The sequence below is a fragment of the Bolinopsis microptera genome, chromosome 6 (assembly GCF_026151205.1).
Source record: "Bolinopsis microptera isolate Bmic1 chromosome 6, MBARI_Bmic_1.0, whole genome shotgun sequence".
NCBI lineage: Eukaryota > Metazoa > Ctenophora > Tentaculata > Lobata > Bolinopsidae > Bolinopsis > Bolinopsis microptera.
This window is the reverse complement of record NC_087077.1, coordinates 520206-545624: the sequence shown is the minus strand read 5'-3', so window position 1 is coordinate 545624 and position 25419 is coordinate 520206. Positions and strand designations below refer to the sequence as shown.

The 25419-nt window shown below is 38.7% G+C and overlaps 2 protein-coding genes across 4 annotated transcripts in view; one reads left to right on the top strand and one right to left on the bottom strand.

The window, feature by feature from the left end:
- The window catches only part of LOC134816471 (serine/threonine-protein phosphatase 4 regulatory subunit 4-like), a 32907-nt gene extending 21576 nt beyond the window's left edge, over positions 1-11331 (bottom strand). For 2 of the 3 annotated variants that reach the window (XM_063825326.1, XM_063825327.1), the window contains exons 1-12: positions 11184-11310; positions 10917-10990; positions 10677-10776; positions 10458-10505; positions 10142-10216; positions 9902-10028; positions 9675-9751; positions 9391-9497; positions 8332-8453; positions 8075-8200; positions 7776-7903; positions 1938-2129 (exon numbers count right to left, since the gene is read on the bottom strand). In XM_063825326.1, coding sequence (XP_063681396.1) covers positions 1938-2129; positions 7776-7903; positions 8075-8200; positions 8332-8453; positions 9391-9497; positions 9675-9751; positions 9902-10028; positions 10142-10216; positions 10458-10505; positions 10677-10776; positions 10917-10990; positions 11184-11255 — 1248 coding nt within the window. In that variant the 5' untranslated portion in view covers positions 11256-11310. Of the gene's footprint in view, positions 1-1937; positions 2130-7775; positions 7904-8074; positions 8201-8331; positions 8454-9390; positions 9498-9674; positions 9752-9901; positions 10029-10141; positions 10217-10457; positions 10506-10676; positions 10777-10916; positions 10991-11183 lie in introns of all 3 variants that reach the window. The other variant, XM_063825325.1, reaches the window with a different exon arrangement.
- Positions 11332-15051: 3720 nt separating this feature from the next.
- Positions 15052-15687, top strand: LOC134816842 (uncharacterized). The gene has a single exon (XM_063825837.1). It carries the CDS (start codon positions 15052-15054, stop codon positions 15685-15687), a length of 636 nt encoding a protein of 211 aa, XP_063681907.1.
- Positions 15688-25419: the final 9732 nt, after the last annotated feature.

Sequence of the window (25419 nt, the reverse complement as noted above, 5' to 3'; positions counted from 1 at the left end):
ACGTGCGGTCGTCAGACAGCTATCGTCCATAAACAGCTTCAGAGTTGGTATCGGTGTGTCATCCTTGATGTACTCAATGCTTCTCGGAACCTTAGACTTTAGGTGTTCATGCCCAAGGTTCATGCACAAGACAAACAAGATGACTGATATCACACACCCCATGAAGATTCCTATCTCAAACTGCTGCCAGTCTGATGTCACCGTTCTTGAGGAGAACCTTCCGAATACCCCGGAGAAGTACCGTAGGATAATATTGATAACCTTCTCGGGGACGTTGTAGAAACGGAGGGCCCTGGCAATCAGAACATGGGGTACCGCTCCGTAAGCGTTAGCCAGGTCAAGCCATACCACACTCAGATCCTTCTTCTTGACCTTTGCCTCCTTCAGTACCTCCCACATGGCACCAAAATGCTCCGTGCACCCACGGACGCCTGGCACACCACCCTTCTGTATAGAGAGGTCTATATATCCATTCGAGACAACAAAGCTGGTCAACCTCTTCGCCAGGATCGCCAAATAAATCTTCCCTTGAATGTTACCCAGGGAAATAGGCCGTCCTGAACTTGGTGAAAAGTCGCCATCCGCCTTTGGGATGTAGACACCCTCGAAATACCTACAATTGTCAGGATATTCTTCTAACTTATATCCAGTTCTTAACAGGTCCCAGAGATTCTTGGCAATACCAGGACATCTCTTGTACACTGTGTACGGGATCCCGTTGTTACCCGGGGCACTCTTGCTCCTTGCCTTCTTTACAACCTCCTCAAACTCCTTCTTGGATACCGTTGTGAGGTCAAAGGCAACAGAGGGTTCAGGAGCACACTCAGGCAGACCCTCAAGTATACCAAGGGGCTGCTGCCGGGCTGGATCTATTGAAAAATAGGTCTCTCTCTTTTATAGCAGGTACCAAAAAAGGTAAGCTCTTTTTGTGCCTCAATACTTAAATGAAATGTTTAATCTGTATAAAGCATTCTGTGATGGATGTCTTGGGCGACACAATAAAAACATATTTAGAGCATTCATTTACCTAAAGACTAAAGTAAGTATCATAAATACCTATTTACTGAGAACGTCATAGATAATTTAAGTCTAAACAAATTCGAATCCAGTTGAAGAGACATACAGTTCGAACAGAAAATACTAATAAATAGGTTATACTTTCTATATCATAATGCTCTCTTTTAAATATATTAGATAGTAAAACACCATAGTTCGGATAAAACACCATAGTTCGGATAAAACACCACAGTTCGGATAAAACACCATAGTTCGGATAAAACACCATAGTTCGGATGAAATCTTCTTATTAAAATATACTGAAAAACGTTAAATTTGCTTGAATATAGTATATATATTATATAATAAGACTATTAGAATTAGCATCCAAGATAAAGTATAATATTTGAAATATATAACAATAAGATTGAAGGTAAATCAAAATGATAGAGTAATCAACAGTCTTAAGGACCTATTATAGAGAGCATACGGATTTTGAGTTCCCTCCTGAGGTTTATATTAGCTTATTATTATATAGCAAGTAGCCCTAGCTTTTCTGTCACCTTTTTAAAATTCCCATTACCCTTCATAGTTTCGGCTGCTCACAATTTCATTGTCTGATCATTGATTTTTAATCATATTCCTGGCTCAATACGTTTGTTACAATAAGCTATCGCACATTCGTGTGTACTGTGTATCAACTGATAGTGACATAGTGTGTACTGTGTATTGTGTAATTATTCGAGTACACTTTTATTACCAGTGGTATTATGTGATTATTATAGATGTGGTGAGGCAAATTTAGTTGGCACGAAATGTATTGACTGTTGCTGGTTGGTGCGCGGGTCTGTATAGGTTATAAACAATAGGTTATAAACAATAAACATGCAACTCTTATTGAAAACTAGTTCTTCAGAGTAGACCGGTAGTTTAACACTGACCTCATGTATCCCAGCAGCCAGTACACGTCTAACAGAATAATGGTGGTGTGAGGCGAGGGAGGCGATGGTATCCAGCAATCCTGTCTCCAGCACCAGCCGACTCCCCACATTTAGGCAGATCGCTGGAAAGTTGTAAGCGCAGAGAAAAGCAATGCTCTCTCTAACGTCCGATTCTTTCTTCTCGATGCTGTCCTGAAAGACATGATTTGGTTATTTATTATAATTATATAAGTGATTGCATTATTAAATTTGCAATTACAGTTCATAAAATGATGGTATTTCATGAGGCAAGGCATGCTTAAGCTTTCCTCCATAAATCAGATCGCACGATCATAAGACTAGATCCTACGTCATCTCACTCAATTTAACATATTTAAATTATTGATTGTTACGTTTGAAATGCGTTCATTTTTAGGAGCAATATATGTACAACTGTCGTTTGGGAACCTTTAGGCTTTAAATAAATCACAGGGTGATTCAAAAAGAATGTTGGGATCTTAAATGGCCATAATTTCTTAGTAATTGATTAATTAATTATCTGGGCAGTGGATCTGGTCTCGCAAATCAGCTTGGCTTTGTTCACATAACAGAGCTTGGTGCTTTATTCATTAAAAATCACATAATGTATAATCGTCCTCGACCATCGTTACAGTGTCAAGAACTTGGCTCGCAGCCAACCTTTACTTCTTGACCCACATGCACGGCCTTTAGAGGCCCCCTGGATAGTAGTTAGACCCTAAATATATCGCTGAGTAATTATAGAACCGCTGCACACTTACTATTAGGATTTGAGCTCGAATTGTTAAACAGCAAACGCGGCGAGCGACAGAATCAACTTAAAATTTTATCAAGTGCTCTGCATGTTTATAATACGGTGATTTATATCTCTGGTGATACCATTTAAAGATTTATCAATAGGCTATAGATCTATTGATCATCAGCAGTTAAAAAACATGTTTTTCTTAGAGTAAGATACCAATGTTGATCAGAGTAAAGAATGAAGTTTTCGGTAATATTGATGCCCCTTTGAAGTTTTGATGATGTATATTATAGACATTAGACATGTTGTGTTAAATCCTGAATATGTGTAAATTAAACAGTGTAATTGTCAGGATATCATCTACGTTTTTGCCCAAAGTGAAATGATCTCAATATCTCATATAGTCCACTGGGGTTAGTGGTTAATATTAGCGGTGCTGGTGTTATTTAGCGTTGTATTCGGAGCTCGGCACAATAGGAGCGGTGAAATAGGACGATTCTTGCATAGTAATATCTACAAATAAGCCGAATTTATATCATTTTATAATCGCCAAGTAATTTGCGCGATTTTGTGACAGAATTTCTGACGCGTATATGTAAATTCTATTGTCATGTTTTATAATTTAGCATTGTTGTTTATACAGTACGTGCTTGAAAGTCACACATTATTTAAATGGTAGTTTGTTAAGTGATCATAATTATACGTTAAATTTTAGGCTTTGGGGACGTAATTATAGCGGTCGCCTTCAAAACGATACGAATTGACCACATTTCTTGTTGTGAAGGCCATCTATTGAGGATACATCTAGTTCAAAGATAGAATATGCAGTTATATTATGTATCCATCTTAAACTTTGTCTGCTGATTGTTTCGATTGTTGCAATAGAAATCCTGATATGAATATGTTTCAAATTCTCCAAAACTTGATCTTGAAGTGATGTGTATCGAATGTATTCTACTTACATAATTTGAAATAGAATTTACCATTACATAGTTCATTGCTAAATTCATTGCTTAATTCATTACTTTATTTCGAAGACTAAAATATAACTCTCGGAAGATAATCAGATGTCTGCCCCAATTCCAGCGCTTGACAAATCTCTCGGTGCCCTACTGACCGTCAGTTCTCTGGTGGGATTTGTTGGGAACGTTTTAGCTCTGTTATACTTCTGTAACTTCTGGTCCAACCGACGTTATTCTCTTCCTGATAAGCTTTACATCGCCATTGTCTGTGCGGACATAGTTACTAACGTAACATCCATACCACTTATTTTCTTCCTTTTCAATGATAGAGACACTTATCTCTGCAATAACTCAGTGATGAATTGGATTTTTGTTATGCCCACCTATTTCTCTGTGAGGATGTCGATATTGCTGGTTGCAGTATTGAGTATCACTAGAAGTATTGCCATTGTGAAACCCCGTAAAGTTGGAGAAATCAGCTCTGTCAAGGTTGCTCTGGTCGTACTTGTAGCTGGATTTATGGTGGTTATGGGCGTGATTCCATTTGCTTTGGGTTGGCGTCAACCTGGATATACGGAAACAGCATGCGCTTATATGTTTTACACAGAAAAGATACCAAGCCAGGTCAAAATGATCATTGATATTGCAAACCAAGTCGAAATACTACTGCCTTGTATTGCAGTATTCATAAGCTTTATGGTTGGCCTCGTAGCGTTGAAGACTAAAAGAGTCGCTCCCAATTCCAACCTTAATAACGACAGGAGATCCCATCAAGCTTCGATGACGATTACTCTTTTCACAGCTTTATTTCTAGTCTGTTATTTGCCTTGCTTTGGGTGGAATCTGCTGAATATACTAGCGTATTCTGTCCCATCAGTTGACAGTATGGTTCTAAGCTACATGGAAAGATCTAGATGGTTCCAATGGAACAGTCAAATTCTTTGCATACAATTTTGTGTCTCCCTCAATGCAGCCCTGAGTCCATGTCTCTACTGCTGGAGGATGCCTCGTTACAGGGAGTTCCTCTCACGTTGGTCTACCACAGTCAGAGGAATTATTAGAGAGGTTGTGGGTTAGTTGCGTAAGGAACGAAGGTAGAAGAGAACTCACGTGACGCGACGTATCACGTGACGCGACGTATCACGTGACGCGACGTATCACGTGACGCGAAGTATCACGTGACGCGAAGTATCACGTGACGCGAAGTATCACGTGACGCGACGTATCACGTGACGCGACGTATCACGTGACGCGACGTATCACGTGACGCGACGTATCACGTGACGCGACGTATCACGTGACGCGACGTATCACGTGACGCGACGTATCACGTGACGCGACGTATCACGTGACGCGACGTATCACGTGACGCGACGTATCACGTGACGTGACGTATCACGTGACGCATCGACAGAACTCTGAAGTTAACTGTAAACTGATGTTAAATCTCTATTATATCTGCTACTGTATTATATCTGCTACTGTTGACCGATACTTTTATGAAGCCAACCTTTCAACTTAGATTAAACAATTATCAGATTTGTTGATCAATGAATGTTCGTATCAATTTAAGACAAACCTGTTTTATGTCGAACAAAATTATTTTACTCTCAATCAAGATTTGTTGTAACATATATCACTGAGTCTTTCAAACAAGCTGAATAGTCAGAGTTTTAAGCCACAAAGTCTTCCAGACAATTTTAATTTGCATTCGCTAGAGCATAATTTGTTATTTGAGTGTTGATTTGAGATGTCATATTATTATCTTATTAAAATTCAGCAGATAAAAAGGTTATTTCTGGAGTTTGGAATAAATCACTTGAATGGACAAACTTCTATCAAATCTACCTTACTCGGGAATATTATAGCGGGTTAATTTATGACTGGGAAAATTAATGACCGGGAAAAATATGGCGGAATTTTCCAAAACCCATCAAGCATCAAAATGTATTACTATTAGTTTACCTTACTCGGGAACATTATAGCGGGTTAATTTATGACTGGGAAAATTAATGACCGGGAAAAATATGGCGGAATTACCCAAAACCCACCACTTTATCCCAGTCATAATATTCCCGAGTAAGGTAGTCACCAATGCCCAAATACATATAGACTATAGAGTGGACTCTAAAGAATGCATGTGCTTAGTTTTGATGGTAGACCGTGTCTACATGAGCTGTCTATTACCACGCAGTTTACAACACAGCCCTCTCAACCCTAACACCAGGGAGCTGTCTATTACCACGCAGTTTACAACACAGCCCTCTCAACCCTAACACCAGGGAGGCCACACTCATAAACATGATCTGATGAGAAGGGGGCGTGAGACAAGAGCATGGTGTCCCAACATGCCACCTAGCATGTCCTCCACCAATTCAATTACAATGCCATGTTTACAGTCCCCCGGTCCTAGCGCCCAATGAGTTGAGTATGCACCTACTTCACAACTACACGTGGCACCACTGTATTATTCACATTATTATAAGATCGTACTGATAAGTAATTTTCTGTATGCCGTACGATCGGTAAACTGATACGACGTTTAAATCTTGACGCTGTGAGTGGGGCTCGAAACACTCTCAAGATGGAACATTCGAGATGGGATGGGAAATTTGGAGGTTTGTGAGATCGCACCTGCAGGATTAATTTACCCTCCGGACCCTCCATAATTATTGTAGTTAAGGTATTTAGCAAGTGCTTAGTTGATAAGAAAACAGGGCACGTTGTAATGGTGTTAAATATTTAATTTCAGTCCGACCCATAGGTAGATAAATTCTTTAATTTAAACAGTAGCCGGAATATTAACCTGGATGGACGGATGGTGTGTATTACATGGACACAGCTTTAGTTGGAAAAGAAAACATTGATATTCAGTAATTAATTATGTGATGTTATTGTAATATATTGAAAGATACTACTTGAATTATAACTCCTGACGGATTGATTCGTGAATCGTGATGAAATATATAATTGTCAAGTCAATAAAATTAATACAGACAAATCTGCCAACTTTCTTTGGATATTCGGAGTTCAGACAGTTTTGAGTTTTTCGAGCCCTTACGGCTCAAGAATAAGACTTTTCGATAAAATACAATAACCAAGCCAGCAATGGTCCGTACTCCGTGACACGGCACTCCAGTAGAATATAGTAAATGTGACACGACACTCCAGTAGAATATAGTAAATGATCAGATTGTTACATATTCAGATGATGCGATGACTAGGTTAGGTATTAACGCACTGTGCAAGCAACCAGCCTTTCAGCGCACATTTTTACAGTTCCGCCCGACTTGCGGGCAGGCCTGCTTGTTACATGTAATTAACTCACGTTATTGCATGTTTGACAGGAGAAAAAGATGTGAAGTGAGGTGCAACCTGTGACATTTCCGTCACGTGACATATGTAAAATGATAGACAATAAGGGTATTGTTGGAGCTCTATGGAATAATTAATGAGACCATGACAACTGCCAACTGTCGACAGTCATTTTTTCTAAAGAACTTGAAAAATGTTTTTCACATTACATGTTCATGTTACGATTTGTGCATGCTGCAAGAAGACCTCCACTAAGAGACATTATCGGAATTTCACACACTATTTCACGACTAATGTATTTCACAATCAAGCCATAATATGAGTCACGTACAAGGTTTTCTGTGGATGGTTTCGGCTTAAATGGGCTTTCAAAAACCATTTTTCTCAGATATTACGGCTAAATCTTAAACCAATTATAGGATCTTCTCATTCACATCAAACATTTCTAGTTTGCAGTGGTCAAAAGAAAATGGAAGACATACAAACACAGCCAGATTTAAGAATATAATATCAAAATCAAAAGTAGAGCAGATAATAATATGGTAATTGGTAAAGCCGATATGATGTTTGATCTTGTGGTGCGGGATTGGAGGGTACTTAGTCTACTCACAGGCTTATATCTACTTACTTAGTCTTCTTACCAGGCTTATATCTACTTACTTAGTCTTTTTACCAGGCTTATATCTACTTACTTAGTCTTCTTACCAGGCTTATATCTACTTACTTAGTCTTTTTACCAGGCTTATATCTACTTACTTAGTCTTCTTACCAGGCTTATATCTACTTACTTAGTCTACTTACCAGGCTTATATCGACGACTGCAGACTCGGCTACACCGTTCTCGACTGTTCCATTGAGGATGTGGCATGGTTTACATAGCTTTAAAAAGTACCTCACATACCATTCCTTTCGTTGTTCGTCCATCACATCTGAGGGCATGAAATGACTAGACCTAGTATTGAGATGCAAAATAAGAATTGTAGAAGGGGATTACAGATTTAGTGCCTATAATCAAGATAAAAATTACATTGATTAATTTTCTACTATACATTTAAACATAATTTTAACTGATCACGTGACCATGGTAACTGATTACATACCGGCTAGATGAACTCCCAATCTCCCAAAGATTTTTGCAACAGTTACAAGAGTGAAAGAGGGCTTCTCGCAGATAACAATGTCTAGATAAGGCCATATGGTCGGAGATAGCATCTGACTGATGATATCTGAAATGTTTTTATTCTTTGTTACACCAACTCATTACGATTAGTGAAGCTACATCCTATTCTAAGCACAGAACCTCAACTTGTTACAAATAGTTGAGTACTATTTAGAGTACAAATAGTTGAGTACAGACCTTTGGAGAGATGAGGACAGATGTCGATGAGGACTGTGATGGCGGTGTTCCTTACTTGGACTTCCTCGTCTTGAAGGAGTTCGTTAATCTCAGGTATCAGTAACTTTACTGTACCTAGTTCACTGAATAACACGTTTTAAGGTATTATTGTATTAAGCTAGAAGCTTACTATGTTAATTAATAATGCTATTATAGAATTGCAGTTTGCACGGTGTTTGCAAAAGGCCACTGAAAAGGACAATTCATTTTGATTTTAAAACATCATCATAACATCTTTCTAAAGAGAGATTGTTTAAAAATGTTTAACAGTATGTGTACGGTATGTAACAGTATGTATGGTATGTAACAGTATATGTATGGTATGTAACAGTATGTATGTAGATTATAGAAGTATGTTCTGAAGGGCAAGGCCACAATGTAATTAACGCATATTATAAATGCACATATTATGTAGATTGTAGTTATTTTCGACCAATAATTGCACGTGCGCGTGGTAATTCCCAACTTTAACTATCTTTTCTCACAGTATGGTAGTATTGTCAGAATTACACTGCTACATTAAAATAGTAGACATAATTTTAGTAGAAATCGCAAGCACGGTCTACTTTTGAGGCGTTAAGACTCGTCTTTTGCATACTGTAAATAAATTAATATGTCCTGTGTTCAGTGTTGGGCAATATAAATAGAATAATTAATAAAGTGACCAGTGTAGAGGATTACATCATGCACAAGACATCTCTTGGCCTTTAATGTGGTCTGACAAACGACAGTCTGACAAGAACTAGTGTACATTGTAAAAATCAGCGAAATGTGTCAATAATATGATATAGTTGTGAGCCAGAAGCTGGATGGTCCATGGTAGGACCACACGTAACTTGCGGGGCGTAATGTTCATAGCAATGAGCAGCACTCAGCAGCTGGCCCCCTGCCCGGACCTTGTGATATAGTGTTGAATAGGTTCAGTGTAATTGTAGCTATTAAGTACGTTAACTCTCCCTACATGCAATGGAGAGCAACGAATTGTAACAGTAACAATAGTTTTACTAGTGTATATTTTACCCGATTGACTGAGAAATGTCGACGAGGCTGCTACACATGGCACTGCGTACATCATAGTCGATATCCTGGCAGAGCATTCGGATGGCTGGAAATATTTCCGCTTCTACCTGAACGTTTAAAAACTTACTTTCGTGTTATAAGCGATCTTTGTTCAAAACGAGTTCTATTCAATTAACTCATTTTAAAAATTATGAGAACTTGTTAAAATGTATAAAGCATATCCCACGTGTCTTTGATGTCTGTTAAAAATTTCTAAAGAAAAAAGTCTACTTTAATTATATTACCTGAGATAGCCTTTTGCAAAGAGTCGTTATAATTTCAGCACAAGCGATACGCGAGGACGTCTTTTGTGCTAAATTACCTGAAAGATCGGGATTAAAGGCAGCAGTTGTCTTAAAGGAACTTAGATTTTAACACTTGAATGAAAACAATATAATTTATGAGTTGCTTCACATTATTTTCTGATAATGAATGAAAAACGATGAAAAGAACTAGAAATGTAATAAGATACCTTTTTCAAGGGCAAGTTTTATAACATCACTCTGAAGAAGAGTCTCTTTAGGAACTTTCAGAATAAAAGTCACGAGAGCATTTATCCATGATTTGTGAGCAGTCACTTCTTTACAATTTATATGATTCTGAAAACAGAAATTGATAAAAAAACAATAACAAATATTATTTCTATATCTTATAACGTTTTTTGTGGTTCACAGTATAATATTCACGATATTATTTGCTGAATACTACTTACCCATAACAGTGGAACTATACAGGAAGATATTTGGTGTGATGTCAGTCTTCCACTTAGTATGAGCTTTGTAACACACTGTAAAAATAAATATTGTTTAAAACTTATATCGTTTGTAGGTAATCACATTTAACGATTATCATTTTTTCATTTCTCAATTAATTACATAATAAGGCCTACAAACATGACCTCGAAATGCTAGTTCCATGCTTCTGATGTCTAAGACGAAATTTCGTGTGCACTGAAACAAGATGCTTAGTTGTCAACCGTTAAATTTCATGACTTACTAAGTAAAACAATTATCAGAATTTATAAAAACCTGGCCACAGATGGTCAACAGCTCTGTTGGTGCCGAATTTGTCATATCCTGAAATGTAAAAAGTGTACAAACTTTATTTTATTAATTCTTTCAACCGAAACAAGGAATTGCAATCATATCAAACTGGAATGAAATATACGAATTAACCGAACTACCGCCTTAAAAAGTGTAGCAGTATAAATTTGTATGTAATTGCAGGAACAATTTAAAGAATCTCACCACAAATTGAGGTAGAATCTCTGAAAAAGTGGACGGCTCAGAAACCATGAGAGATGGTAAGCTGTTTGCAAGACTAATCTTCTGTGACTGTTGGCCATCGCTGCATTTGTGGAAACCGTTTATTTAAAACAATAAAACTGAAATATGCTAATATTTGACCAAAATGACAAGCAAATTATGCTTTTTCAATGAATGAGAGATTTTGAACACCATTAGTAGTACATGTACAATACCACTCGCCTGAGAATAATTGTTGCTCTTTCAAGTTGTGAAAGTGATTCACTGAATCTGAGATCTTCTATCTCTTCTGTGGTCTGAAAAGATAGAAAAACATATGACATATCTGTTAAACTTAAATTTTTGCAAAATGACCATGAAATAATCAGTATAAATTAGTTTATACTTAAGAGCGAGGAGTGAGCATAAAATCAAAATATTTCTTTTTAACGAAGAAAAAGTTGGAGAACTAGTGAAACAAATTTTTAGTCAAACAATTTTAAAACTCACCAATAGTCCTTTTGTACATGTCTTTTCGAATTGCACATCCTCATCGTCCAGCCAGTTCAATGATTGGAACATAGAACTGCCTATGATGTAAACATCATCATGAAAATTCCATTTCTAAGATCATCCTGTCATTCAGTTTATTATATCTATTAAGGGGAGATACACCAAAAACGTTTTTGCTCCGAACATCGATTTTATTTTATATTATGGTTAAATAGACAAAAAGAATAAGATTGCACACCTTCAAAATTTTCTAAAAATATTCCCTCATCGAGAAAAAAAAATATTTTTCTTTTTCGAAAATTTTTAAAATTTGGAGAAGTCTGTCACTGTAATACCGATAGTTCGGCCATTTTAAAAGTTTTTTGGCTGATTTTTTACTGAACATTACTTACAATCCGTACAAGAAGCCATTGAAAGGATTATATAATTGAAAGATAAATTAAAAAGTTACAGACCAAACAAGGTCGAAAAAATAAAATTTTTCCCACTTCTAAAGTTGTACATTTCACCAATCACCCGGGTCAGCAGATATCGCTTCAAAACTTCTTGTGAGTGTAGCTGATGATCATATCAAACTTTTTGGAGTAGGATTTCTCTCAGATTTGAGTTTTAAGCTATGCAATGTGGCCTCAAACGACTTAGTAAAATTCATCGTAAAAAAGGGCAAAAAAGGCAGATTTAAGGCTTAAAATGCCTATAACTCAAAAAGTATCAGTTTTTTTGAAATAATTTTTCAGAATCGTAATCAGCTTGGTAAGACGAATCTTTTAGTACCAGATAGGTGCTTTTAGAAGACAAATTTTCTAGCTCGAACACAAGGGTCTCCCCCTTGTATAAATTTTGTACAAATTGTACACATTTTTTACAAATTTTGTGTCTTTAAATATTATAAATGTCGTACTAAAAGATTCGTCTTACCAAGCTGATTACGATCCTGTAAAAATTATTTCAAAAAAACTGACACTTTTTGAGTTATAGGCATTTTAAGCCTTAAATCTGCCTTTTTTGCCCTTTTTTACGATGAATTTTACTAAGTCGTTTGAGGCCACATTGCATAGCTTAAAACTCAAATCTGAGAGAAATCCTACTCCAAAAAGTTTGATATGATCATCAGCTACACTCACAAGAAGTTTTGAAGCGATATCTGCTGACCCGGGTGATTGGTGAAATGTACAACTTTAGAAGTGGGAAAAATTTCAATTTTATTTTTTCGACCTTGTTTGGTCTGTAACTTCGTCATAAATTATCTTTCAATTATATAATCCTTTCAATGGCTTCTTGTACGGATTGTAATTAATGTTCAGTAAAAAATCAGCCAAAAAACTTTTAAAATGGCCGAACTATCGGTATTACAGTGACAGACTTCTCCAAATTTTAAAAATTTTCGAAAAAGAAAAATATTTTTTTTTCTCGATGAGGGAATATTTTTAGAAAATTTTGAAGGTGTGCAATCTTATTCTTTTTGTCTATTTAACCATAATATAAAATAAAATCGATGTTCGGAGCAAAAACGTTTTTGGTGTATCTCCCCTTAACCTATAGATGTGGATACTGGCGGGGAGGTGATCATTGTTTGTTTACGTTTTAGGTGGCGCCTCTATTCAGCAGGTTGAAGATGTGATGCAAATGTTGTATTATAGAACGCTTACATAACACTTGTAACGCCTTCTTGTTACCCCCCTTTGAAGGTCCCGAATTATTTTCTGAACGAAAGCTCAAAAATAACCGAGAAATCGACCTTCGTATTAACTCATTTTGATGACTGTTTCTAACCTAAAATTGCACGAAAAATCGATTTAACTAGGTTTCAGAACCTATAAACACTTCCTTATCCCTCAAAATTGATGTTTTATAGTTAATACGAGCAACAAGCAACATATAATTTGATCCTTCGGTTCTACTCATGACCTAAGGAGTTAAGCTGAAACCGAAAGATCGAGGAAATCCTCACCTTAACTGATCAAACTGTACTAACACAATTTTCAGATAGATATGTTCTTTGCGATACGTTTATTGCAGCTTTGCAACTTGAGTGATGACCAGAGTACGAAAACACACAGCAGGTAAGCAACTCACTTTTGGTGACTGTTCCTCACGAACATTCTGATCCTGCAACATAACAACAAGGAGATCGTCTCCTTAACAAATCGAACAGGTACTATCACAATTTCCAGAGCAGAGCATGATAACAAAGTCAAAAGAAACACAATTAAGGTAGGTTACGAACACCACAATAATATAACAATCATACTACGTAACAGCTAAATTAAACTGATTCTGACGACTGGCAGCCCTGATGTGCTCCGTGATCCTTAACGAGCGACCAATCGTAATAGAGGTGTTATGTCACGTGACACCGATCCGTCCAATCACAAACAGGAAGAGTAAGTCCCGACTCATCAGCGAGAAGTCCGGTCAAGAGACACCCAACAAATCAAGTAAACCCGAGACCAGCTCACCTCCGAGCGTAAGGAAAAGTACGATATGAAAGGACCTCCCATGTAGAGTGACCGCCTTCTTTTAAGAGTGACATTTTCTCTTTGTTCGATTTTAAAACCTGTTAATCAAACCAAATTTTTGTGTCTCATTGTCTTATAATTAGTTATAGCACGCTGCCCTGCCCAAACTTACTTCTTCAGCAGTTCAGGCTTCTCTTCCTGCTACCCTTATTTAACGCACAGCAGCGCACTAACTAATCCAAAATTACAAATTAAAGGTGATATCCTCGTACTTCAAACAACGGGTGACTTATAAAATATTCGTTTAAAATACTCAAGAACATCAACGAATCCCAGTCGGCGCGCTTCACGATAAGTTGTAAACCTAAATTAATACTAATATTATGACTCGCGTTAACCTAAAATACTATATCACAAACTGCGATCAGATCCATTAATTACCCACACCCTCTACTTGATTAAAGAAACGACGTATAGGCCCCCTTCAATACCGTCGCCAACGCATCATAATCAGAGAGGGACAAATTATTCCGTATTGTACGACAGCACCATGAAGAAGAACAGCCAGTTTAATATTTTAGGAGCCGCGCGCTGCGTAAGACGCCATCAGGGTAAATTTACCAGCTGCACCCCATCAGCTCCTCCGCAAACCGCCAAACTGTCAACCACACTCTCTACCGGTCACGCGCACCAGCCAAACGCTTCTCTTGTATACTTGCCGAACCAGTCTGCTTCTGCTGTTCCATCTGTCTTGCCAGTTGAACCGTAAATCTCCCTGTAAACCTCGGCACCCGAAACAATCCGAAGAGAAAAACTCGCCATCAATACTACCTACACAACTTTATACCAACCTTACCAATCTTTCTGACGGGTTTAATACCCAACACCAACGGAAATCATCCGGGTGAAACCACTTCCTTCTCTCAATGAGCAACCCACGCTCAAAAAACAAAATAACAGACTTTTACTCCAAGACTAATGTGAATAATGCCCACAGGTACCCTCAGCAGGCGACAAAACCCAGTGGAGCAGGACACCTCAGCAGAGCCCATCCAGAGGAGCACAAGCCTTCTCCACGGCCCGGTAAGTCTATCAATAATTTGTTACATGCGTAAAACAGATAAATATGCAAAAAAATAGAACTGCATGTCGCACCTACTTCCAAGAACTCACAAACACCGAAATTTTGCTTGAGCAGGAACCGTATTACCATAAAAACAAACTTGTTGCCGTCCCTGACTCTCACAAATCCTTTTCACCTTATCACAAGGATTCACCAAGAGCCTGTATACTTGTCCCTATTGACCTAGGAAAACTATCATACACTATGACCCCATTCAGTAATAGGGACATGATCTCAGTCAGATGTAATCTCAAAAACAGAAAAGACGTGATACTCACTGTACATGGGACACGAACCGAATAAACCCGAGATCGAACCTAATACACTGGAAAGACTGACGAAACTAGTGGAATTTACCAAGAAGAAAGATCTCCCACTCGTGATGGGCGCTGACAGTAATGGCCATCATATTCTATGGAACAGCTTCAGAAAGAACAATAATAGAGGAATACTAATAGCCCAAATGATGGAGAAACTTGACCTAACCGTAGCGAACAAAGGGAAAAATCCTACTTTCCTGAACAGCAGAGGACACAAAAGTATAATCGATATAACCTTGACCAACAAAAAAGGCGGCGACCTCATCTCTAACTGGAAAACTTCAACGGAGACCTCACTCTCTGACCACAAAATTATCAGCTTTAATATCAACCTCGGGAACACATGGGAGTCGTACTCCCGCAATCACAAGGACATGGACGCCGAGGCCTTCAGCAAGGCTGTGAACAGGAAGATGATAACGAAACCGTTCAGAGCCATGATCGGGAAATTCAAGAAATCGAATATCAATACTTGTATGACTTACATCAACAAAACCCTCACAGAAGCCCTGGATGAGGTGTGCCCAGTAGTCAAAGTCAACCACAAGTCTAAAACTCCCTGGACACACAACCTGAACATTCTGAAAAAGAGTGCTTAAAAAGCAAGGGGTAGGAATATTAAATCTCTGATCAAATCTCCAAACCTCCCCAACGAAGACAGAAACCATCTAGCATCTGAATGCGCCAAAAAGGAGAAAGCCTACAAAGAGGCAATAGAAGAAAATGACAAGTTAGCCTACCGGGAATACTGCTCGAAAATGTCTGACCCGAAAAAACTTGCAAAAGTCCCGAAAACGAAAAAACAGCCCTGGGAAGAACTGAACGTGTTAATAAAACCAGATGGAAGTTACACAGAAGACTCAGAGGACACACTCACCACCCTCGCGCACGAACACTTCCCCCCTGACCTCCAACCCCAGCCACAGGTTGTAACCCAACCAAATTCATACGAAAGCGAGGAGGATCAGGTGATAATCAATAAAATCATTAGCTTATCGAGAATGGACAAGGTTGTCAAGAAACTACCTCCCAACAAGGCACCTGGGCTAGATAATATACGAAACAACATGATCAAGGCAGCATGGCATGGGAACACATCAAGGTCCAAGGAGCCCTTAAGACATATATTCAGACAATGCTTAACGTACACATACTGCCCCAAAACTTGGAAGACCAGCAAGGGAATCATCATTCCGAAGGAAGGTAAGGACGATTACACCAACCCGAGATCTTACAGGATTATTAGCCTAACGTCGAACATCCAAAAACTCATGGAAAGACTAATCCTAGATTACCTGGAAAGGGATACCTGCGTTGACAATAAACTAACCAAAAATCAATTTGGATTCAGGAAGAGAAAGAGCACTGAAGCAGCTATCCACAGACTGACAAGGAAGATTGAAGATGCGATCCAAAATGGACAAATGGGTGTCTTCCTTGATGTAGAAGGAGCTTTTGACAACATCAGGTACAGCTCCATCTACACAGCAATGCTGGAAGCTAAAATTCCAAGCATAATTGTCAGCTGGATCAGAGACATGCTTTTAGAAAGGTCAATAGTACTAACCCTCCACGGCATCTCCATTACCAAGATAATCTCTAAAGGGTGTCCACAGGGCGGAATACTATCGCCCCTTCTCTGGAACCTCACAAAAAAAAGTCATTCTCTCGTCTCAGGGTAAAGGTGACAAGAATACCTGGGCCCCTTTGGCAAACTTTCTGAACTCAGGCAGCTTGAACGACTAAATTTGAAAAAATAAAACTTCTTGTCTGAATGAACTATTAGAACCTCAAGAAGCTGATCTGCATGTCTCCGCTACTAAAATGTTTAATGAGCCCAATCACTCATCACTTAACAGTTTAATCTTCAAAGTGAGTTGTACAATCTAGGTTGTTTTAAGTAGCTGTTGATAGTGTAAAACAGGAGTGACTTGATCGTTTTCATAACTTCGATTTACAATTTGTACCATAATAAAACTAGCACTGCCATGGGGTTCAAAAAGGGTCATTGTAAGCCTCCAGCGTAATGGTCCTAAGTCTCTGCCCCATGCAGTGCCTGTCAGCATCAGCTAACAGAATAGCCCTAACATAACGATCAAGCCACAAATTAGGTTCTATAATGATTTAATATTGTTGAATAAAGAGATTTGAATATAATATTTGTTTTATTCTGAAAAATATTTGTTTTATTCTGACATTAAACACACTATTAACAAATGAGAAACTGGATGACGACTTTCTCCAAGCATTCGCCGACGACTTAGCAATACTGGTACAAGGATTTGATCTGAAAATTACCATGAGGGACATAGTTAACAGATACCTCAAAATAATCAATAAGTGGTGTACTAGCAACGGAGTGAAACTCAGCAAGATCAAGACCAAGGTCATTGTCTTCTCGAGAATAAACAAAAAGTACTCTATGAAACCCATATCATTGGAGGGAGCCTCCCTGGAATGGTCAAATGAGGTCAAATACCTCGGAGTCACCTACGACAAACATCTAAGATGGAACACTCACATTAAGAATAAATGCGAACAAGCTAGAAAACTTCTGTTTATGAGTCGCAACTACATCTCCAAAACCTGGGGCTTATCCCCAGGGAAGGTAAGGTGGCTTTACAAACAAGTCATCCTACCCACCATTAGCTATGCCTGCTTCACTTGGATACACAGAGTAGACCAAAACACCAGTCTCAAGGGCATGCTTGGCAAAATTCAAAAAATAGCAACTCTACACATCACGGGGGGTCTCAAAAAATCGCCTAATATCACTCTAGATCTAATAGCAGGACTCATGCCGATAGATGTCCATTTAAAATTCGCTGCCTCAAAAACTGCAATTAGGCTAAAACTAGAAAACAACTGGATTGGTCAGTACTCCCTCACGAGCAAAATCATCTCACACGCTAAATACATGGACGAGGAAATTGGTAAACTCGGCATCTCTAAACACCTTTCACTCATAGATAAAACGATATCCACCAATCTGTACTCCAGCAACTATACAGTAACACTTGAACTCCCCCAGGAACTACCAGCAGAAACAAGCCTAAAAATCTTCACTGACGGCTCGCTCAAGAAGTCTATTCAACAGACACGACAGGGGCAGGCTTCATCATGTACAGAATCAGACGTACTATAGTAGAACAATCAATCAACCTGGGGAAACTAGCAACAATCAATCAAAGTGAAATGTACGCAATCAAAGTAGCGGCCGAGCTCCTTGTCAACGCTAACACTAAAAACCAGGTAATAAACTTCTACTCTGACTCGTTAAACTCACTACTACAACTTAACAAAGCACAATCCACCTCCTCACTTACTATTAATACAGCAACAATTCTGAATAAATTAGGAGAACTTAACCAAGTCTCTCTCTTCAAGGTTCCTGCACACACAGGGATACCAGGCAACGAGAGAGCCGATGAACTTGCCAAAAAAGGAGCAAACTCCATGTAACCTATTGGACCTGAACCTTTTATCAGCATCAGCTGGAGTAACGTCATCACAGAACTGCTAAACAAGGCAAGTAACGACACCCTGGAAAAAATAGCAGTACTTAAAATGAAAAAAGCTTACAAAACACCTCTTAACAGCTACATTGAGAGATTTGGCCTTAACAAACTGGCCTGTAGGAAGAAAGAGCCTCTAAGATTACTAACTCATATGCTCACCGACCAGAACTGGCTGAACAACAACCTCAGTAAAAGAGATAAAACTGCCACTCCTTACTGCTCCCACTGCAACAATACGAAAGAGACTGCAAGACACTTTGTAAGCGAGTGCCCTGCATACTCCACGGTAAGACTACAAACCTTCGGATTCCCATACATTAGTCTCGAACAAATTATCTCAGAATTCGGACCGGAGAAATTAACAGAATTTATCAAAAAATCCGGTCGAACAGACTCAAATTATTATCCTACATAGTGGCACCCGGCCACCCTATACTCAAATGAGCCATTTAGGATACCAACTCTCTGATATACTAACCATAGTACTAATCGGCAGACGCCTGTTGTTTCAACTCTATAGAACACACCATCGACGCGCACGACGCCACATGCGCGTGCACACATGGCCCTGATCCAATCAAGTCCTCTTTCTCGTACATTCCTATACTCTGACACCTGTTCACCAAAGCGACTAACATAGCATCATAACAATACACAACCTCCTTGACCTCGCACCATATTTTGTGCACCTTTTCCTAACTTCCTCACCATACCAGCGATCTGCCCAGCACCACCTTTGACAAACTAAGGAGCATGCCAATGGGGCGAGATCGGTCTCATTTCATAGTCACACGGGATCCATGGTAGTCAATCTTCGGAGGGGCGCCCCCACTCAACTGCCATTGCTCTGCAATGGTACCAGATGCATCTCTGTATTTCCGGGATAGTGGTGCAAACATCTGGGCCTCAGTAGGACTCTTTGGTATTATTGAGTCGCTTGCTCTTTCGAGTCAAGTCAGTAGGTGCTGCACAAAAAAAAAAAAAAAAAAAAACCCTCTGTATTTGACCCTCTGTTCAAATTGTTATCTATACCACAGCTTGGCTCGGCAAGGTCAGCGTGCAATATCGGCACCGTGGTACACACGCCATGATTACGTCATGAACTAAAAGTAGTGTGATTGTTATACTTATCACCTTAATAACACCAGAATGTGTGTGTGTGTGTGTGTCTGTCTGTCTGTCTGTCTGATCGTCTGTGTGTAATTTCCGAACGGTTATACAAAAAAAACGGTAATAGTTACGGGACTGGTTTTTTCGGTATAGTGCCGACAAAACTCTGACGAAGCCAATAGGCAAATTTTATAAAAATCGGCCGGTGGTAAGTGGTTTAATTGATGGTTTTGTACCACAAAATATGTTACATAAAATGGCTTGAGAAGAACGGCAAGAGTTACGGGGCTAGCTCTCTCTCTCTCTCTCTCTCTCTCTGCATAATATTATTTAGCGTATATATTACATGGCGTATATATTACATGGTCATATAATACTATAAACTTATTAGGGGAGGGAGTGCTCAAACGGTCTGTTTGGACTGTAGAGAGAGTTCATACTTTCATACGACAATGTAATGCATGTTCACAAATATGATAGGCTGGTGTGGTGCATGGTGTTAAGGGTTAATTTCCATTGATTATTGATTAAGAATTACTATCTTTTAAGCATACTATTGGATACGTGAGGGCACTCCGAATAGAATTGCTCGCCTAATCCGGGTTTTGACTCAGCGGGTAATTACTCCTACCCTTTTTAACTGCGGCAGTGAAATCCCGGCCGTAGGCCGGGTTACACTAGTATATTATATAACCGTGCCCACTGCCCACGTGCAATACAAACTGTTGAGGGGGGGGGGGGGGGGGGTTTAAGATAGACAACCGATCTTCATAGTGTGATTTATGAACTGAGTGAGATTCCAAATCATGAACTGTGCTTTAAGTTTACACCAACTGGAAGCAAGGGAATAATGTATATATCCATGATTGCTCCCTAGCTTAACTTTGACAGTAAGTGTTTGAAAACAGAATCTAGGACACGACTTCTCTGGCAAGAACTGTATGTTCCAGGAGGAGGCACTTGCGGTGTACAGGAGCTGAGGACAAGTGCATGGTTATACCTGGCGGAGTTAAAGTACTAGTTCAACATGGTGCAGTTCATTTTCACCAGGTTAGACATTCAAAATTTCAATTTGTGTGTTGTAATTAGTCATTGCCGTTTTAAATATGTAAACTTGGAATCATTCTCACAATTATTGTAATAAGAGTTTGTGTAACTTTAAATGTTGCACTTGCCCTCAAAGTCAATGGAATTCATTTTGCGTGCGGGATGTTTATTTTAGATGAGATAACACGGAAGTATTGATAAAATCGATAACGGGTAATGGGTGCGCTGTTGAAATGTTAATATTCTGTTCATGATTGGACGGTAAGAACCACAGTCAGTTGGAGGAGCGACCACAGCCTATCGGTAAGCAACCCCCCACCCCCCCCAACAGTTTGTATTGTACGTGGGCAGTGGGCACGGTTATATATTGTAACGATCACACTATTTTTTGTACCGCTGTGCCGATAGTGCACGCTGACCTTGCCGAGCCAAGCTGTGGTAGAGATAACAATTTGAACAGAGGGTCAAATACAGATAAGGAAAATAAACATACGATATCCATCCGCTTACTCTTCCTGTTTGTGATTGGACGGATCGGTGTCACGTGACATAACACCTCTATTACGATTGGTCGCTCGTTAAGGATCACGGAGCACATCAGGGCTGCCAGTCGTCAGAATCAGTTTAATTTAGCTGTTACGTAGTATGATTGTTATATTATTGTGGTGTTCGTAACCTACCTTAATTGTGTTTCTTTTGACTTTGTTATCATGCTCTGCTCTGGAAATTGTGATAGTACCTGTTCGATTTGTTAAGGAGACGATCTCCTTGTTGTTATGTTGCAGGATCAAAATGTTCGTGAGGAACAGTCACCAAAAGTAAGTTGCTTACCTGCTGTGTGTTTTCGTACTCTGGTCATCACTCAAGTTGCAAAGCTGCAATAAACGTATCGCAAAGAACATATCTATCTGAAAATTGTGTTAGTACAGTTTGATCAGTTAAGGTGAGGAGTTCCTCGATCTTTCGGTTTTAGCTTAACTCCTTAGGTCATGAGTAGAACCGAAGGATCAAATTATATGTTGCTTGTTGCTCGTATTAACTATAAAACATCAATTTTGAGGGATAAGGAAGTGTTTATAGGTTCTGAAACCTAGTTAAATCGATTTTTCGTGCAATTTTAGGTTAGAAACAGTCATCAAAATGAGTTAATACGAAGGTCGATTTCTCGGTTATTTTTGAGCTTTCGTTCAGAAAATAATTCGGGACCTTCAAAGGGGGGTAACAAGAAGGCGTTACAAGTGTTATGTAAGCGTTCTATAATACAACATTTGCATCACATCTTCAACCTGCTGAATAGAGGCGCCACCTAAAACGTAAACAAACAATGATCACCTCTTTGAGCTGCTTAATAGAGGCGCCACCAAAATATAAACAAACAATGATCACCTCCCCGCCAGTATCCACATCTATTATAATGATTAACAATATACGATTATTCCCTAGCTTCAAAATTTAAAAAATTGAATTCATGGTAATTGATTGAAATATGGTAATATTAGTAATAATTGATAATTGACATAACTTTGCTGATTATAAGGCTGTGTGATACAAATGTGTGCTATAACAGCAAAATAGTACATAATTGTACTATTATTATATTTATATAGCACAGACTCGACTGAGAGGCCATAAATAAGGAATTGTATTTTATTTATAATCTAGTGAGTTCAATATCAGGCGACATACACTCAAACTCGCACGCAAAAATGCTTGTCAGAAATAACCAAAACAAATGGCACGCCATTGCATCATTAAAAATCACTCTATTTTAATATCGGCTGGTTCAAATTCTGGACCTTTGTTGGGTTTCCTTTATAATTTGATAATGTGGTTAATGAGCCAATCTCATTTTCTTTAGGTACGGCCACAATCCTTTCAGTACAAAATTCACTGCGGCACAGTTAGGATGCAACCCAAACATATGCACTTCTGCTGCCATTGCACCTTTGAGATCTGGGTCTCGCCACGTTTTCAAGTTGCTACTTCAAGCTCAGGTCTCACCTGGCACACCAATCCCTGGCGCTCTTTTTAAGCTTACTGCACACTTGATAAGCTCAAGTATTAAGGCTGATGAACAGGTTAACCGGTTGAGCCACTAAGCCATGGATAAAAAACTTTGCACTAGTTAGTAAATAGTGATTGTTTCAAAGAAAAAAATTACTCCATTGATTGCAGCACAACATTTGTTACCTGTTTTACATCCATCTAAGTCGCTTTGAGCCTGTGAAGAACATACGATGGCCAGACAAACAAATAAGCATATCCGCTTTCATTAACAATGGGGATATGCCCAACATTCAAAAGAAGCAACGTTAAATCGCATGTGTTGTAAAGGAAAGATCATCAGTTACCTAAATCATAAATATGCACAATGCATATAACACAAAATTTGGAGCCTAGCAAAATTCATTATATCTGTAGAAATATAATCAACGTATGACATAACTTAAACAGTCTAGCAGCTTTATTCCACATGATTTAAATTTTGAACTGTACCAAGTAAGCTTTAATTTTATTGCTTATACTTCAATTAAAAATAAGAAAAAATAATTTCAAGCTATAAAACAACAATTTCAAAAAAACAACAATTTTATTTAATATCAATTAACGAAAAAAAAAATTAGTTTCAAAATGTGTAGCGCAATGCAGTACTGGGCCGCGCATAAAATAATATTTTTGCAAGGGACAAATGTATTACTAGACCACGCCGATCGCTGCGAAGGATTGACATCGTGAACCAAGCCAAGTAATTTAAAATATTCGAAAATAGTATTTTTGGTTTTTTTTCTTTTAGTGAATTTTAATTTTATTCAAAATGAAATATAAATAACATGGTTGATTCATTATGTCAAATGTCAATCCTTTGCATCTTGCACAATAATCTTATTCCTATCAACAGCTCTCAGAGGGCCGATCTGCATACGTGGTGGTTGCGAGAAGATGCGCGGCGCAGCTCAGTAGTGCATTGCGCTGCAAATAACATGGTCAAAATTTGTAGCTATTGTGTCAATAGTTTAAAAAAGAAAAAATTATGAAAATTTAAATTTGTATCATTTATTGGTTTGTGTTATCACACCATACTAAACTAAAGCCGCGCGTTAAAAAATTAATAACTAGTGCAGTGTACATATCGCAAAATGTTAACTTGTAACAAATATTGCCAGACCGTTGACGACCGTCAATTCACATAGCCATGTGTATACGTGTACTGCGTGACGCGCTTGTTTCACAAGTAGAATATAGTTACCTCCTTTGCCGCCTTCGGCGGTCGCGCGCTACTGCAAGCGAAAGGGCTCTGGTTAGAGCAAACCGTCAATGAGTCCAACTCGGTGCGCGTTGTGATAGTATATGGTATAAGTTTTTTATTCAAAAATAAAATTTAAATCTACCCAGGAAAAGTTACCGGCTGGTGATGGTACTAGAGTTGGTTTAATTTAAACAGACGGCTTGACCTCGCGCGCGACAACAAGCATGATTTGCACGCGTGGCGTATTCCAATGTTCAAGCAGCTACCACGTGACACAATTCAGCCAACCAGAGTACAGGAATCCGCAAAGTTAAAGTTGCAAACTTTTGGTCGGCCCGAAAGGGGACTTTTCTGGAGATTTTGAGATAACTCAACAATTACGTTGTCTTGAATTTTCCTCCTGGAGAGGTAACGTTACTTTTAAAAGAGGAACATGTTACAAAAAACCGGAAGTCTCCAACTTTTTTACTTTAAAAGTTAAGCCCCATCCGGTCAGGGTTCCTGGGTATGCTATTTGTAAAATTGATATCAAAAGTGTTGTCCCCCAATTTAATTTAAATTTATAATCGTTACATGACGTAAATTAGAAAAACCATAAAACAACGGTTTTTAATAAATTTAATTTACGATCATGTTGTAGGTTTACAACCTATACCAGGACGCGCGCCGAGTTGGACTCGTCGACGGTCCATTTGGAATAAATATTTTACGAGTATCACCCGTTAACGATCATGTTATTTATATTTTAAACATTTTTCGGTGCATAAATTTTGTGGCACGATGCACTGCTGGGCTGCGCGTCACGTAGGAAACACTTTTTCTCATTTACACGATCGTACCACGAAATAACTAGCTAGCTAGAAAAGGTTGTCATCGTCGAAAAACAATTTACTTCACCATCTGCAAAATTTGGTGGAAGCCGAAATATTTACAAAATGACAAATAAGCCAGTACTCGATCCAATTAGGTTTTGTAATGCATACTGCTAGACAGGAGGTGACCGGGACATGATTTCAGGCCTGACAGGGACCGGGACCGGGACCGGGATACAAAATGTGACTTGACCGGGACTGGGACCGGGATCATAAACCCTCATAAATCAGCATTTGACTGGGACCGGGACCGGGACCGGGATGAAAAATGTGACTTGACCGGGACCGGGACAGGTACCGGGATGGCTCAAAATTGCCAATCCCAGTACCAGGATTCCCGGTACCGGGAATTCCGGTCGATTACTGGTTAATTCATGATTATAATTTATTACTCAAACTTGTTAAGCAATTTTAAAAATTGTTTTATTTGTCTCAGAGGATGTTTAAAGATGAAATTCACAATGAACGAAAGGAAAAACTTAAAATCACAGTGAATGAAATTATGTAAAAGATCCTGGTCAAAATCCCGGCAAATTT